We start from the raw sequence: 13,435 nt of genomic DNA on the forward strand, positions 1-13,435 counted from the left end.
CAGCAGGATAACCCAAGAGTAATGACTGCAACAGTGAATGCACTTTAATATCTACATTTATGGCAGGTACACAGTTGCACAGAGGTTATTGGCAATGTACTTTTCCCTCCCTCCCCCTTTCTTCTCTTCCCTTACAAGGGACATATTGGTATTTTCCACTGGTGGGGTTCTTCCACCAGAACCTGGCTCCTCTTTGGGGGCTCCTGACAGTTTAGGGCAAGAAAAACTGATGCAAGTGTCTGCTGCCTTACTTTATACTAACGACCTGAAGTCAGTCCTGAAGTGACAGCAATCAACGCAGAAATACTAAGTCTCTGGTATTTGGGCTGGCTGAGGGGTACCTTGGTAGGGATAACCCAAATGTGATGACTACAGCAGTGAATACACACTAACATCTACATTGGTAAGTGTATACAACTATTCAGGCAGGTTTAAGGCTCATTCTACAAGGGTCTTGGCTTCATCTGTGGCTTTGGAACAAGTTGGATTCCAGAAGCTGCTAAGTTGGTCCAGTGTACATACTTTTCCAAACCACTATAAGCTTGATTCCTTCTGTGGGTGTAGATCAGGCTTTGCTAGGACCATTCTGTAGGGACTCCTGGACCCTTCTTCCACCTCCCGAATGTAGTAAGTGAAGGTTATCTACCCATAAAGTTAAGGCTACTACAGCAGTGGCTCCTATGTTGAACATAGTTGTGTAAGTAAACTTAACATAAGTGTTGATGCTCTAATGATCACTGTTGCAGTAGCTGCTCCCTCCACCCCCTTTTGGTTAATTATGCCAAGATTGTCCATATATTTTTACTCGTGTCCTCTCAGGGCTCAGCCTCCCTTTTTTGGCATAAGGGACATGAAGGGGCTGATGCTCAAACCTGTGTTTAGGCAGCTCTGCTCAAGATTCCAAATGCTGTGAGGAAGGTAGATGTCCTTCAAGGATGCATCTGTAGTCCTAACATATGGGTTGTCCTGCCTCAGGCAGCCCTTCGGTCGGCCGGATTCCAAAGTCTGGGTCTGGCCTCGGCTGATGTCGCACTTCACCCGACGTCATAGCTGCTGTTTATTGGGTATAAAGGCATCAGCTGACACCATTTTCCTCAGTCTTTCTTGCCGCGCGGTGCCCGAAGCAGAAGCTGTTCGCAAGTGCCGGTCGGTCAGATCCAGAGATTCCTACTACCGAAGACTTCTAAAAAGCTAAGTACCCCGTTGGGGACTCTTTCTTGCCTCAGCCGATGTCAGACAAAGTAAATTGTTTAACTTGTGGGAAACAAATACCTCATAAGGATTTCCACTCTTACTGCCTTCCTTGCTTAGGCCCAGACCACGACGTATCAGCTTGTCTAGCCTGTGCTTCCTTCAACCGACGGACACTTAGACGTTGGTCGGAGTTTGCAGAGGAGTTTTTTGGTCCCGCTTTTGCATACAAAATGCAGTCTGAGACTCCAACTACTCAATTAGCTAAAAAGCGCAAGGAAAAGGACCGACATTCGCGGCCCGCGGTTCCGGCTAAAACCACGGTTAGGCCAACCGCGAATGTCTCTGTTTCGGCTGAAATCGAGCTCCCAGTTCTTCAGCCGAAAGCATGCCTCCGATAGCAGAGGCCTCACAGAGCATGGCTGAATCTGCTACTGAATTTACTGCTACAGAAGCAGGCACCCAGGATTTGTCAGACACTATTCCTTTAGACAAATCTACCCCTGCACGTGGGGCTGCTAGACCCCTGCTTCCATGTCTATCAAGGCTTTTGCTAGGGCTAAAGCAGCTAAATCTTCCAAGGCCTTGCCTGCCAAAACTCCTTCACATAGGCCTACCTCTAGTTCCCAAATACTCAGCCTGGCTGAGGATCTCATTTCTATGATCAGAGGATCCCAACCTCACCCAAACAGGGCCTCTCAGCCCCCTCCAGACAAGAGGCCTAGGACTGAACCCCCGGAACCTGTCTCTACAGATTATTCCTCGGATGACTCAGACATTTCAGACCCTCACGAAGGCCCATATTCTCCTTATGAGGATTCTGATGCAGAAGACTCCATTCCTTCTGCTTCTCCTCCTGAAGAATTTTCCTTTGGGGAAACCTTGCATGCTATGAGGGAACACTTCCAATGGCAGGGCCAGGATTTTTCAGATTCAAGGAAAAGGCTAAGGACCTTTTTACACTTACCACAGCATAGGCCTTTAGCCATTCCGCCAGTATTAACAGTTGTTGATGATGCATATAATGATGCCTGTACTGCTCCTGATTCTCTTCCTCTGGCCCCTGCCAAGCCAGACAGATATTAGAGGGTCCCAGACACACTACCATTTGTATGACTCCTGTTGCAGACCCTGAAACCATTTCACAGGGCCCTAAAGGTGTGGCAGCTGCCTCTGCCAAAAAAACCCTTCCCTCTGAAAGGGAATCTAGAGCATTAGAGAGATGGGGTAAAAAGGTTTATACTTCTGCTACTCTTTCGGCCAGGGCCTTGAACTGTCAATTCCACATGATTCAGTACCAGGAATTTTTGTTAGACCAGCTAAATAAAAAACCATCTTCTCCTGAACCTTTAGAGACCGCAAGTCTCTTCAGGATTTGGTACATAACTCTCAGCAGGTCAGTAACCATTTCTTAAAATGTGGCTATGATGCACTGGAAGCTTCCTTTAGATCAGCTATGACTGGAACAGTGATTCGAAGGCATGCCTGGTTAAAAGAACAATCCTTACCAGACCATGTTAAGTCAAAACTCCTAGATGCTCCCATGGAGAAACAGTTTGTTTGGCTCCCCTGCACAGGAGGTTCTAAAGAAGGTGGAAGAAAAAGCAAAATCTGTCCAAACAGGATTTCTTACAGGTCAGCCTCCGAGGTTTAGCAGAAATTGGCCTTCGAAGAATTGGTCCTTTCCAGACAACTCCAGAGTGCAGAGAGGCAGAAATAGACGCCCAAGAGGCAGAGGTCAATCTAGGGGTGCCTACAGGGGACGTCAGTGGCAACCTACCAACCAGAGAAGTACTGCCGCAGAATCAACTACAACCACTTCCACAGGGCAGACACAATGACTTGGCTCTAGTTCCGCCTACCAGGGAACAACTGGAAGCACCCTTGGGCGGAAAATTAGCCTTATTCTCCGACAACTGGCATTACATTACAGGAGACAAATGGACTTTACAAACAATAGACAAGGGCTACAGGTTTCACTTCCACACTCTACCAAAAAAGAGAGGAATGCCAAACCTACCACCAAGCAAAAACAGGCGGCTCTAAGACAAATCAACAACTTACTAAGGATGAGAGCTATAGAAGAGGTGCTACCTATGGAACAAGGCCAAGGATTTTACTCCAGGCTTTTCCTGGTACCAAGAAAAGAAAATCAATGGAGACCTTTTCTAGACTTGTCCGCACTGAATACATACCTCATTGTTCCAAAATTCAAAATGCTGACCCTCCAGCAGCTTCTTCCCATGCTGGGCAAGGAGTCTTGGCTGGTGACTCTAGATCTCAAGGAGGCATACCTGCACGTCCCTATATGACCAGATTGCAGAAGACACCTCAGATTTCCTGCAGGATCAGAGCATTATCAATTCTCGGCATTGCCTTTTGGCTTATCTACTGCGCCCAGAGTATTCACGAAATGCCTGGCATCAGTAATTGCTCATTGCAGACTTCAGGGAATTCAAATTTACCCATACCTGGACGACTGCCTAATACAAGCGGACAACAAGGCAAAATTAACAAAAGATTTGGAAAATGTCATACAACTGTTGCAAGCCTTGGGATACACAGTCAACATGCAAAAGTCAAGACTAGTACCATCCCAAAGGATAACATTCTTGGGTGCAGAACTGGATACATCAACTCAGATGGCTTTTCTCACAGAAGAAAAACAAAAGCAACTACCAGTCTACTTCATGACATTAACAACACAAACTCAGCTTACTGCAAGGAAAGTCCTGCAAGCCCTGGGCTACATGGCATCCTGCATAATATTGGTTCCACATGCCAGGCTGCATATGAGAGCTACAATGGTACCTAAGGAATGTATGGTCTCAACACAAGCACAGTCTAGAAGCCCAGATTCCAATAATTCCATGCCTGAAACAAGAATTCCTGTGGTGGGCTCAGGCCTGTCAGTTGAACAGAGGCTTGCCTTTCCACAAACCTCATCCAAGCCAGACCATCACCACGGACGCCTCAGACCTAGGATGGGGGGCACATGGTGGACAAGTGTATACAAGGCCTATGGACCCAAGACCAGCTGAATCTACACATAAATCAAAAGGAGATGCTGGCAGTGAAACATGCGATCCAGGCATTCAGACCACTCCTTCAACAGGGTCATCTGCTGATAAGGACAGACAATACCACAGTCATGTGGTACATCAACAAACAGGGAGGTACACATTCATATCCTCTATGCCGGATGGCAATGGACCTATGGAATGTGACCCTGAATCTCAACATTCAACTTCAGGCCAGATTTGTACCAGGAAAAGAAAATTCTCTAGCAGACACCTTAAGCAGAACTACCACGGATGCTCATGAATGGATGCTGCATCCAGATATCTTCAAAGCCATAACAAAAAGGGGACACCACAGATAGACCTATTTGCCTCCCCACACAACCACCAATTGAAGAAATTCTGCACAAGAGCATACCACCCACTTGCTTGGAGGGTGGACTCACTTTCCTTCAGCTGGAAAAACCTGACAGCATATGCATTTCCACCTCTTCCCTTGATGTACAAAGTTCTACTGAAGATCAGAGAGGATCAGCCATGGGTAATTCTGATAGCTCCAGACTGGCCGAAACAACATTGGTACCCGCTACTGAGAAGCATGTCTCGGACACGCGCATGGCCTCTACCTCTATGTCCCTTACTACTAACACAGGACAACTACAAGATCCTACATCCAAACTTGAAAACACTGCAGCTAGCTGCTTGGAATATTGCATATAACAAAATAACCCAGGTTTATCTCAGAGGGTTAAGGACATTATCCTGGAGGCACGCAGACCCTCCACCAGGAAGACTTATTCAGCCAAGTGGAAAAGATACCTCATTTGGAGTGCAGCAAAGGGAGAAAATGTCTCATTGGCAAACATAGCACACATCCTGGAATACTTAGCAGAGCTGTTTCACAATGGCCTGTCTTACTCCTCCATTAAGATTCATGCATCAGCAATTTCAGCAGAATACAACATGGATCCTCCTGTCTTCTCTCATCCACTACTCAGGCAGTTCTTGAGAGGAATCAAAAATGTAAAACCTCCAAGGAAACCACCTTTACCTACATGGGATCTCAACTTTGTGCTGGAAAAGTTAACACTTCCCCATTTTGAACCAGCAGCAACAGCAGAATTACAATTCTTGTCTTGGAAAACTGCTTTCCTGCTAGCAATTACTTCAGCAAGAAGGGTATCTGAGTTACAGGCATTAATGGCAGTACAACCCTTCCTTATCTTCCATCAGGACAGAGTCTCTCTGAGAACTAACCCTACCTTTATGCCAAAAGTGGTCTCCAGAGTATCATTGAACCAAGCGATTCATTTACGTACATTCTTCCCCAACCCACTTAACAGGGGGGAAAGACTGCTACATACCTTGGATGTGCACAGACAATGACGCTATCATCTGGACAGAACTAAGACCAGCAGAAAAACTGACCAGCTTCTGGTAGTATATGCAACAGGAATGCAAGGAAAAGCAATTTCAAACCAGACAATCTCAAAATGGATAGGAAATTGCATTCGATTTTGCTACTCTTTTCATGGAAAGACAACTCCTGATAATATCAGACCTCATTCCACATGGAAAGACAACTCCTGATATCAGACCTCATTCCACAAGAGCTACAGCCACCACTACAGCTTTCCTACAAGGAGTGGCTACCAAAGACATTTTAGAAGCTGCTACTTGGAGCTCCGTGCATACATTTGCCAAGCATTATAATCTTCCCTTATACTCTAGATCCCGAGCAGGTTTTGCAACTGCTGTTTTGCAAGGGATCTTAACTACACCATCTTTATCTTAGTGCCTCCTCCCCCAGTTTGGCTCTGGTATTCTACCCATATGTTAGGACTGCAGATGCATCCTTGAAGGACATAGTACAGTTTTGTACCTACCATAAATGTAGATGTCCGATAGGTATAGGTTCATAGGTTCATAGGTTCATACTAGGCTATCTGCCCGAGGGCATTTACAAGCCTAGCCCACAGTTTTGTGGCTTTTGTGCATCTGCAGTCAGGATTACCCACCCTCCTTCCCCTCTGTGGTATTCCTAGGGTATTTACCCCTCTGTTAGCTAGCTGGGGGAATCTATTATGGTGTATTTGTTTGTATATATGTATGTATATATATATATATATATATATATATATATATATATATATATATATATATATATATATATATATATATATATATATATATATATATATATATATATATATATATATATATTTTTTTTTTTATGTTTGCTCTCTACTGTTTGGAATTATTTGCATTTATCCAAATTTAGCCTTCCTAGAGGGCACCTGGCATCTGGGGCAAGAAACACTGAGGAAAATGGTGTCGGCTGATGCCTTTATACCCAATAAACAGCAGCTATGACGTCGGGTGAAGTGCGACATCAGCCGAGGCCAGACCCAGACTTTGGAATCCGGCCGACCGAGGGGCTGCCTGAGGCAGGACAACCCATATGTTAGGACTGCAGATGCATACCTATCGGGCATCTACATTTATGGTAGGTACAAAACTGTACTATTCAGTGACTACATCAAATTAATCTGCCCCTGCCTAGACCATGCCTTATTTGGGCATCTTGTCTAATAGTGGTGGACTGCTGTACAGTTCAGTCTAGCAGGTTTACGGAAACCTCGTCTGATCATGGAAATATGTGTTCTTAGGGGTGCTACTGGACAGGGGGTGCTACTGGACAGGGCTCAACAGGGGGCCTTTGTTCCACTGGGCAAACTGTTCTCCGACTCCAGCCAATCTGAGCAGATGTAGTCATTACAGCAGGGGTTTCCTGTGATTAATTAATGTGACCTTACTGCATATTGATGGCCTGTGTGATGAGATTGCATAATAAGGAAGCTACATTCACTGTTTAGGAACACGTCGGAGTACACCAGCTTTGGAGTATCTTGGCCACCTATTGTCTTGTAGAAGGAAAAAATCTCATGGTGGATAAACCAGGTACACGTCAACCTGTTGATAGCCTTCAAGTTGCATGGAGGGTGGGGTCTCTCTGACTCTCCCCATACTCAACCAGTGCAACCTGGGAGCACTTGTAAAATGCTAGAGTATTCAAGGCTCATGAGACATGCGTGCCTGAAAGACATCTGTCAAAAATGTCCATCCTCAAAGCCTTCAGGCAGATATGGACCCATGGCACCCTTTGCTTGTTGAGGTACCTCATAATTTAGGTGTTGAACATAAGGACGCATCTATTTACTTACTCTGCAGGTTAACAGTGCAAACTTGGGAGGTCTAGGAATTGGGCTTTACCCACCAAATGTATTTGGTCCCATCTCAAGAAAAAGTTGTGGCATACAAGTTCAGCAGGGCTGTCCAGTGGACAGAAATATGTTTGAGATTTGTTCCTGAGCTTGACTGACAGGTGGGATGTGCCAGAAATAAACGCTTTGCTTCAGGCAACAAGCACCTCTAAGGACTCTGGATCTCTTCATACCATAGGCAGGGTTGTCTACACTTAAATACCGCTGATTCCTAGGGTTTTGCAGATCATTAAAAGCCAGAAATGTCTGTAATGGCTCCCTTTTTGCCCAGGCAGCATTGGCCCAAAGTCTAGCAAGGTTAAGAGCCCCTGCTGTTGATTTTGATTGTGGACCACAGCTCAGAATGGGTTTTTGCTGCACTGTGGCCTTAGAACTCTAAGGCTAATAGCTTGGCTAGTCAATCTAGGGCCTGCCTCTCTAGGAATTTTCACAGGGTATGCTAAATGAGGGAGTTTAGCTTAACACATGGAAACTAGCAAAATAGAAATTGTTCTCCTCCTGGTGCCTTGCTAGAGACCAGTACCCAAGTTCTGCACAAGTGCCCCTGGTTCTCAGCTTTCAGATTTAAGGACTCTTACGTTTTTCTAAAATTTATATGTAGCAGTTATTCAGCTTGCCATCCAGTGATTCCCTCCAAGCCTGTCGCTGCCCGTTAAATGATTCCTGAATGGGGTGTTGCATCTCAGACATAGTATTCCACCGTGGAGACTGTAAGAGCTTGCATTGCTACCTTGACTGCTTCAAATACATTTTTTTAATGGAGATAACATTTTTGGTGGCTGTCACCTATGCAAGGATACTTTGTGCAAAGAACCCCCCCCTCCCCCCATGGCCAGATTCAAATGTTAAACTGTCAAACAGTCTCCATGTCTTTCACCCCAAATGTGTAGCACATGAGACTGTATTGCGTTCTCTGTTCATATTCCTGCCCAAATAAAATCTCAGCTGTCTAAGCAAATCTATTGCCTTTTTTTTTTAAAGACTGCAAGCTTGTAGTCATTTAAGTGACTGTCTTGTCTGCTTTAGGAGGAGACGCTATCCATTTTGGAAACTTGTGTTATTACATGCCTTTGCCAAGTATTACAAACTAGGTTGGTTGCAAATCCACAATAGTGTGACCTGGTAGTCATTCAGGGTCTGCTTTTCAGTCTTCTTGGAGCCAACAACCCCTTGGTCCTTCAGTTATGGGATCCTTTCTAGATGCTGTTACTTCTGCAGCAAACATCAGTGAACATAACTGTAAATGTTTGTGGATTCACTGCTATGGTTGCAACCCCCCCCACCCTGTGTCGGCATCCTGGGGTTAGGGTGGGTACCCTAATCACCTTCCTACTCCATCCTTTACCAAGTGCATTCCTTCCCCTAATCCTTAGTAGAACAGAGGTAGATTGTAGCTTTGTAGGTGGGTGACTGAGAACTTTCCATATGTATTGGTGCTATGCCAGATCTGCACAAGTTGCCTTGTCAAGACATTTGTCAGTTTCAAGATGGCAACTGCTGATGCCTCTTTCCACAGGTGTTTCATCATCTTTCTGGGTAGAGCTGTGAAAATCTGTGTAAAGTACTTTAACTTTGAGTAGTGGTTGTAGTTACTTAGTTTTGTGCTTTCTGTACAGAGATTTGGTAAACTGTATTCCTTCTTTTAAAGGCATCCCATCTGCTACTGGTACTGGAACCCTCATTTTGGATCTTGAGGATGTAAATGATAATGCTCCAGTGCCAAGTCCTCGAGATTTTGAAATCTGCAATGAAGAAGGTGTGCCTGTACTCCTGCAGATAGTCGACAGAGACCTTCCACCGCACACTTCTCCTTTCCGAGCCCAGCTTCTGCGCAGTTCAGACAAAAACTGGACAGTCGTTTTGAATGAAAAAGGTAAATGAAAATGCAGGTTGTAGTAGAATGAAAAGGGCACATCAGTGTTTAAAAAAGCTAGCTTTTACACTCTACATTTTGTGCATTGGTGTAGTGTCTGCTTTTTAGTATTTGGAAATCTCCCTTTACTGTTACTGTTTGGCTACTTGAGTGGTATGTGTAAAATGGATATCTAGCAGTCAGTATTTTAGAATCACTTCATAATGTGACGTGTTATTAATCTGGGGATAAAGAAACCTTTTCCAATTCAGAAAATGGCTTGATGGGTGTGGGTTATTTTGCCTGAATTCTTCCCATAAATGTAATCCAGTAGACGTGACCTTGAGCGTGTTACTTAACCAGAAAGTGCTTTTGGCCATCTTGGATTTTGTGCTCTACTGCCTACAACTACCTATGATCTTCAGTCTATATTGTGTTGTAAAGAGAATGGCTGCTTTAACTTGAAGAAATCCCTACCTTCATACTACAGAGTACCCCTTTTTTCTAGGGTATTCCTTTTTGCTACTAGGGCTGTAACAGTGAAGTTAAATAATATTCAATAGAGTTCTCCAGCTGCTATGATTTATCTGCCTGCCCAATGTCAGACTGATCGTGTTTCACTGTTGCAGTCATTACACTTGGGTTATCCTGCTATCAGGCGGTTCTGCAGTTGGCCAGAGTTCCAAAGTCTTGGTCCGGCGTCTGTTGCTGTTGCCTCTTCCCTGACGTCAGAGCGCCAAGGGTAAACAAGATGCAGCCGACGCCATTTTCTTCTTTCTTTCTTGCTGCGGTGCCCGAAGCAAAAGCAGTTCGCAAGTGCCGGTCGGCCTATCTGAAGTCTTCAATAAAGCTAAGTACCCTGTTAGGGAAACTTTCTTGCTCCAGACTTATGCCAGTAAAAGCTAACAATTGTATTTCTTGTGGGAAACAAATTCCTCATAAGGACTTCCACTCTTACTGTATTCCTTGCCTAGGCCCTGATCACGACGTCACTAGTCAGTTTTGTGCTAGATTCAACAAACGCACTATTAAATGTCTGAATTTGCATTTCATTACTTTGGCCGTAGGTTTAATTATATAATGCCATTGGAGCAGCTGACTACCGCTATTCATAAAAAAATGCAAAGACAAGGAAAAGGACAGGCATCCGAGGTCCAAAACAGACTAAGCCTTTTCTAGGCCAGTTGCCGGTTCTCTTCGAAGTGCTTTTGCAGCACCTGACACCCGCTATCTCAGAGCCACAGGCTGCTACAGACTCCCACGTGGAGACTTTTAGGCCTCTGGATATTCAAGGTATTGGGCCTACGGAAACTATTCCCTCAGATGGGTCCGGAGCCACTGTGTGCAGGCATCGGCTTCTGAGGGTGTTTTCAGACCTTCACAGCTTACAATCAAGTCATCTACAGCAGCAAAGTCAAAACTTCTTTACAGTCAAAGAAACAAGTACAGCATTCTCCTGGACAGTCATCCATGCCTAGAAACAGATGGTCAAGATGGCAGAAGACCTAATTACTTTGATCAGGGGTTCCCATCCCCCTCCTGATAAAAGGCCTAGGCCGGAAACAGACTATGAATCCTCTGACCAGGTTTCAGTTTCCTCGAATTCCTCTTCAGACCAGGGATACTCTATTCCTCCCTATGAGGATTCTGATGCTGAAGAATCTATCCCTTCAGCCTCTCCTCCTGAGGATTATTAATTTGGGGAAACTTTACATACCATGAGGGAGCATTTCCACTGGGAAAGCCAGGATTATTCAGATTCAAAGAAAAGGCTCAGATTTTCTTTTATTGCCATAACACAGGCCCCTTGCTATACCACCTGTGTTAGATGATGATGATTTTTCTGAATCTAGTCTGTCTCCCGATTCTTTACCCCAGCACCAGTTAAGCCTGATAAGGTACTATAGGGTCCCAGACTCTCATAAGTTTCTTTATAAAAACCCTGCTGCAGACCCAAAAACTATTTCTCAGGGCCCCAAAGGGGTCAAGGCTTCCACTGCAAAAAACCCAGTCCTGGAACAGCAGACTACCGCTATTTATAAAAAGTGCAAAGACAAGGAAAAAGACAGGCATCCGAGGTCCAAAACAGACTAAGCCTCTTCTAGGCCAGTCGCTGGTTCTCAGCGAGGCACTTTCGCAGCCCCTGACACCCGCTACCTCAGAGCCACAGGCCGCCTTCGACTCCCACGTGGAGACAACTAGGCTTCTGGAAACTCAAGGTATTGGGCCTGCGGAAACTATTCCTCAGATGGGTCCGGAGCCGCTGTGCAGGCATCAGCTTCTTGAGGGTGTTTTCAGACCTTCACAGCTTACAATAAAGTCAACTACAGCAGCAAAGTCAAAGAAACAAGTACAGCATACTCCTGGGCAGTCATCCATGCCTAAGAAACAGATGCTCAAGGTGGCCGAAGACCCCTAATTACTTTGATCAGGGGTTCCCATCCCCCTCCTGATAAAAGGCCTAGGCAGGAAACAGACTGAATCCTATGACCAGGTTTCAATTTCCTCTGATTCCTCTTCAGACCAGGGATACTCCCTTCTTCCCTCTGAGGATTCTGATGCTGAAGAATCTATCCCTTCAGCCTCCCCTCCTGAGGATTATTCTTTTGGGGAAACTTTACACACCATGAGGGAGCATTTCCATTGGGAAAGCCAGGATTTTTCAGAATCCAAGAAAAGACTCAGCGATTTTCTTTTATTGCCACAGCACAGGCCCCTTGCTATACCCCCTGTTAGATGTTGATGTTTTTTCTGAATCCAGTTTGACCCCTGATTCTTTACCCCCAGCACCAGTCAAGCCACATAGGTACTATAGGGTCCCAGACTCTCAAATTTCTATATAAACTCTGCAGCTGACCCAGAAACTCTCAGGGTCCCAAAGGGGTCAAGGCTTCCACTTCAAAAAAAAACCTGTCCCCTCTGACAGACTCCAGAGTGCTGGATAGATGGGGGGGGGGATTTACACTTCTAAACCTTAGCAGTAAGAGCTTTGAATTGCCAGTTTCACGTGCTGAAATACCAGCAATATTTAATGTCTCTGTTAAAACAGAAAATGACTACAAGCTCAGAATGCCCCGACAATAAAGAAATGCAGGATTTATTGCATGCAGCTGAACAAGTGGGAAAACATACTTCTGCAATGTGGTTTTGATTCATTATAGGCTTCTTGTAGAGCCGCAGTTACAGGATCTGTCATTCGAAGGCATGCTTGGTTGAAAGAACAAAGTTTACCTGATCATGTTAAAGCTAAATTATTGGATGCTCCTTTACAGTATCAAACTGTTTGGTGTTAAGGCAGAAGAGGTATTAAAGAACATGGAGGATAAGGCAAAATCAATGCAGACAGTAAAGGATTTCTTACAGGTACAGCCACCTAGATTTAGCAGAAGTTGGCCTTCTAAAAATTGGTCCTTTTCAGTGTCACAGACCTCAGAGGCAGATACAGACGCCCAAGAGGCAGATGTCCTTCAAGGATGCATCTGCAGTCATCACATATGGGTTGTCCTGCCTCAGGCAGCCCTTCGGTCGGCCGGATTCCAAAGTCTGGGTCTGGCCTCGGCTGATGTCGCACTTTCCCCGATGTCAGAGCATCTGGGGTATAAAAGCATCAGCCGACGCCATCTTCCTCTGTCTTTCTTGCCGCGTGGTGCCCGAAGCAGTTCGCAAGTGCTGGTCGGCCAGCTCCTGTGATTCAGCTACCGAAGACTTCGAAAAAGCTAAGTACCCCGTTGGGGACTCTTTCTTGCCTCAGCCGATGTCAGATAAAGTTAATTGTTTAACTTGTGGGAAACAAATACCTCATAAGGATTTCCACTCTTACTGCCTCCCCTGCCTAGGCCCAGACCACGATGTCTCTGCCTGTTCAGCCTGTGCTTCCTTCAACCGACGAACTCTTAGACGTCGGTCGGAGTTTGCAGAGGAATTTTTTGGGGCTAGTTTTGCTTATAAGATGCCGTCGGAGACTCCGACTTCGCATTCCATTAAAAAACGGAAGGACAAGGACCGACATACCGCAGGACCCGCGGTTTCGGCTGAAACCACGGTCAGGCCTACCGCTGAGAATGTCTCTGTCTCGGCTGAAACAGTCC

At 45.3% G+C, this 13,435-nt stretch overlaps 1 protein-coding gene across 1 annotated transcript in view; it reads left to right on the plus strand.

Moving 5' to 3' along the window:
• LOC122810165 (cadherin-3-like) overlaps positions 1-13,435 on the plus strand; it is a 1,031,939-nt gene that overhangs the window by 669,820 nt on the left and 348,684 nt on the right. Inside the window, exon 12 of the mRNA XM_044081643.1 lies at positions 9,144-9,368. Coding sequence (XP_043937578.1) covers positions 9,144-9,368 — 225 coding nt within the window. The remainder of the gene's footprint in view (positions 1-9,143; positions 9,369-13,435) is intronic.

Source organism: Protopterus annectens, chromosome 8.part1, assembly GCF_019279795.1.
Source record: "Protopterus annectens isolate FY-2018-M chromosome 8.part1, PAN1.0, whole genome shotgun sequence".
Taxonomy (NCBI): Eukaryota; Metazoa; Chordata; order Ceratodontiformes; family Protopteridae; genus Protopterus; species Protopterus annectens.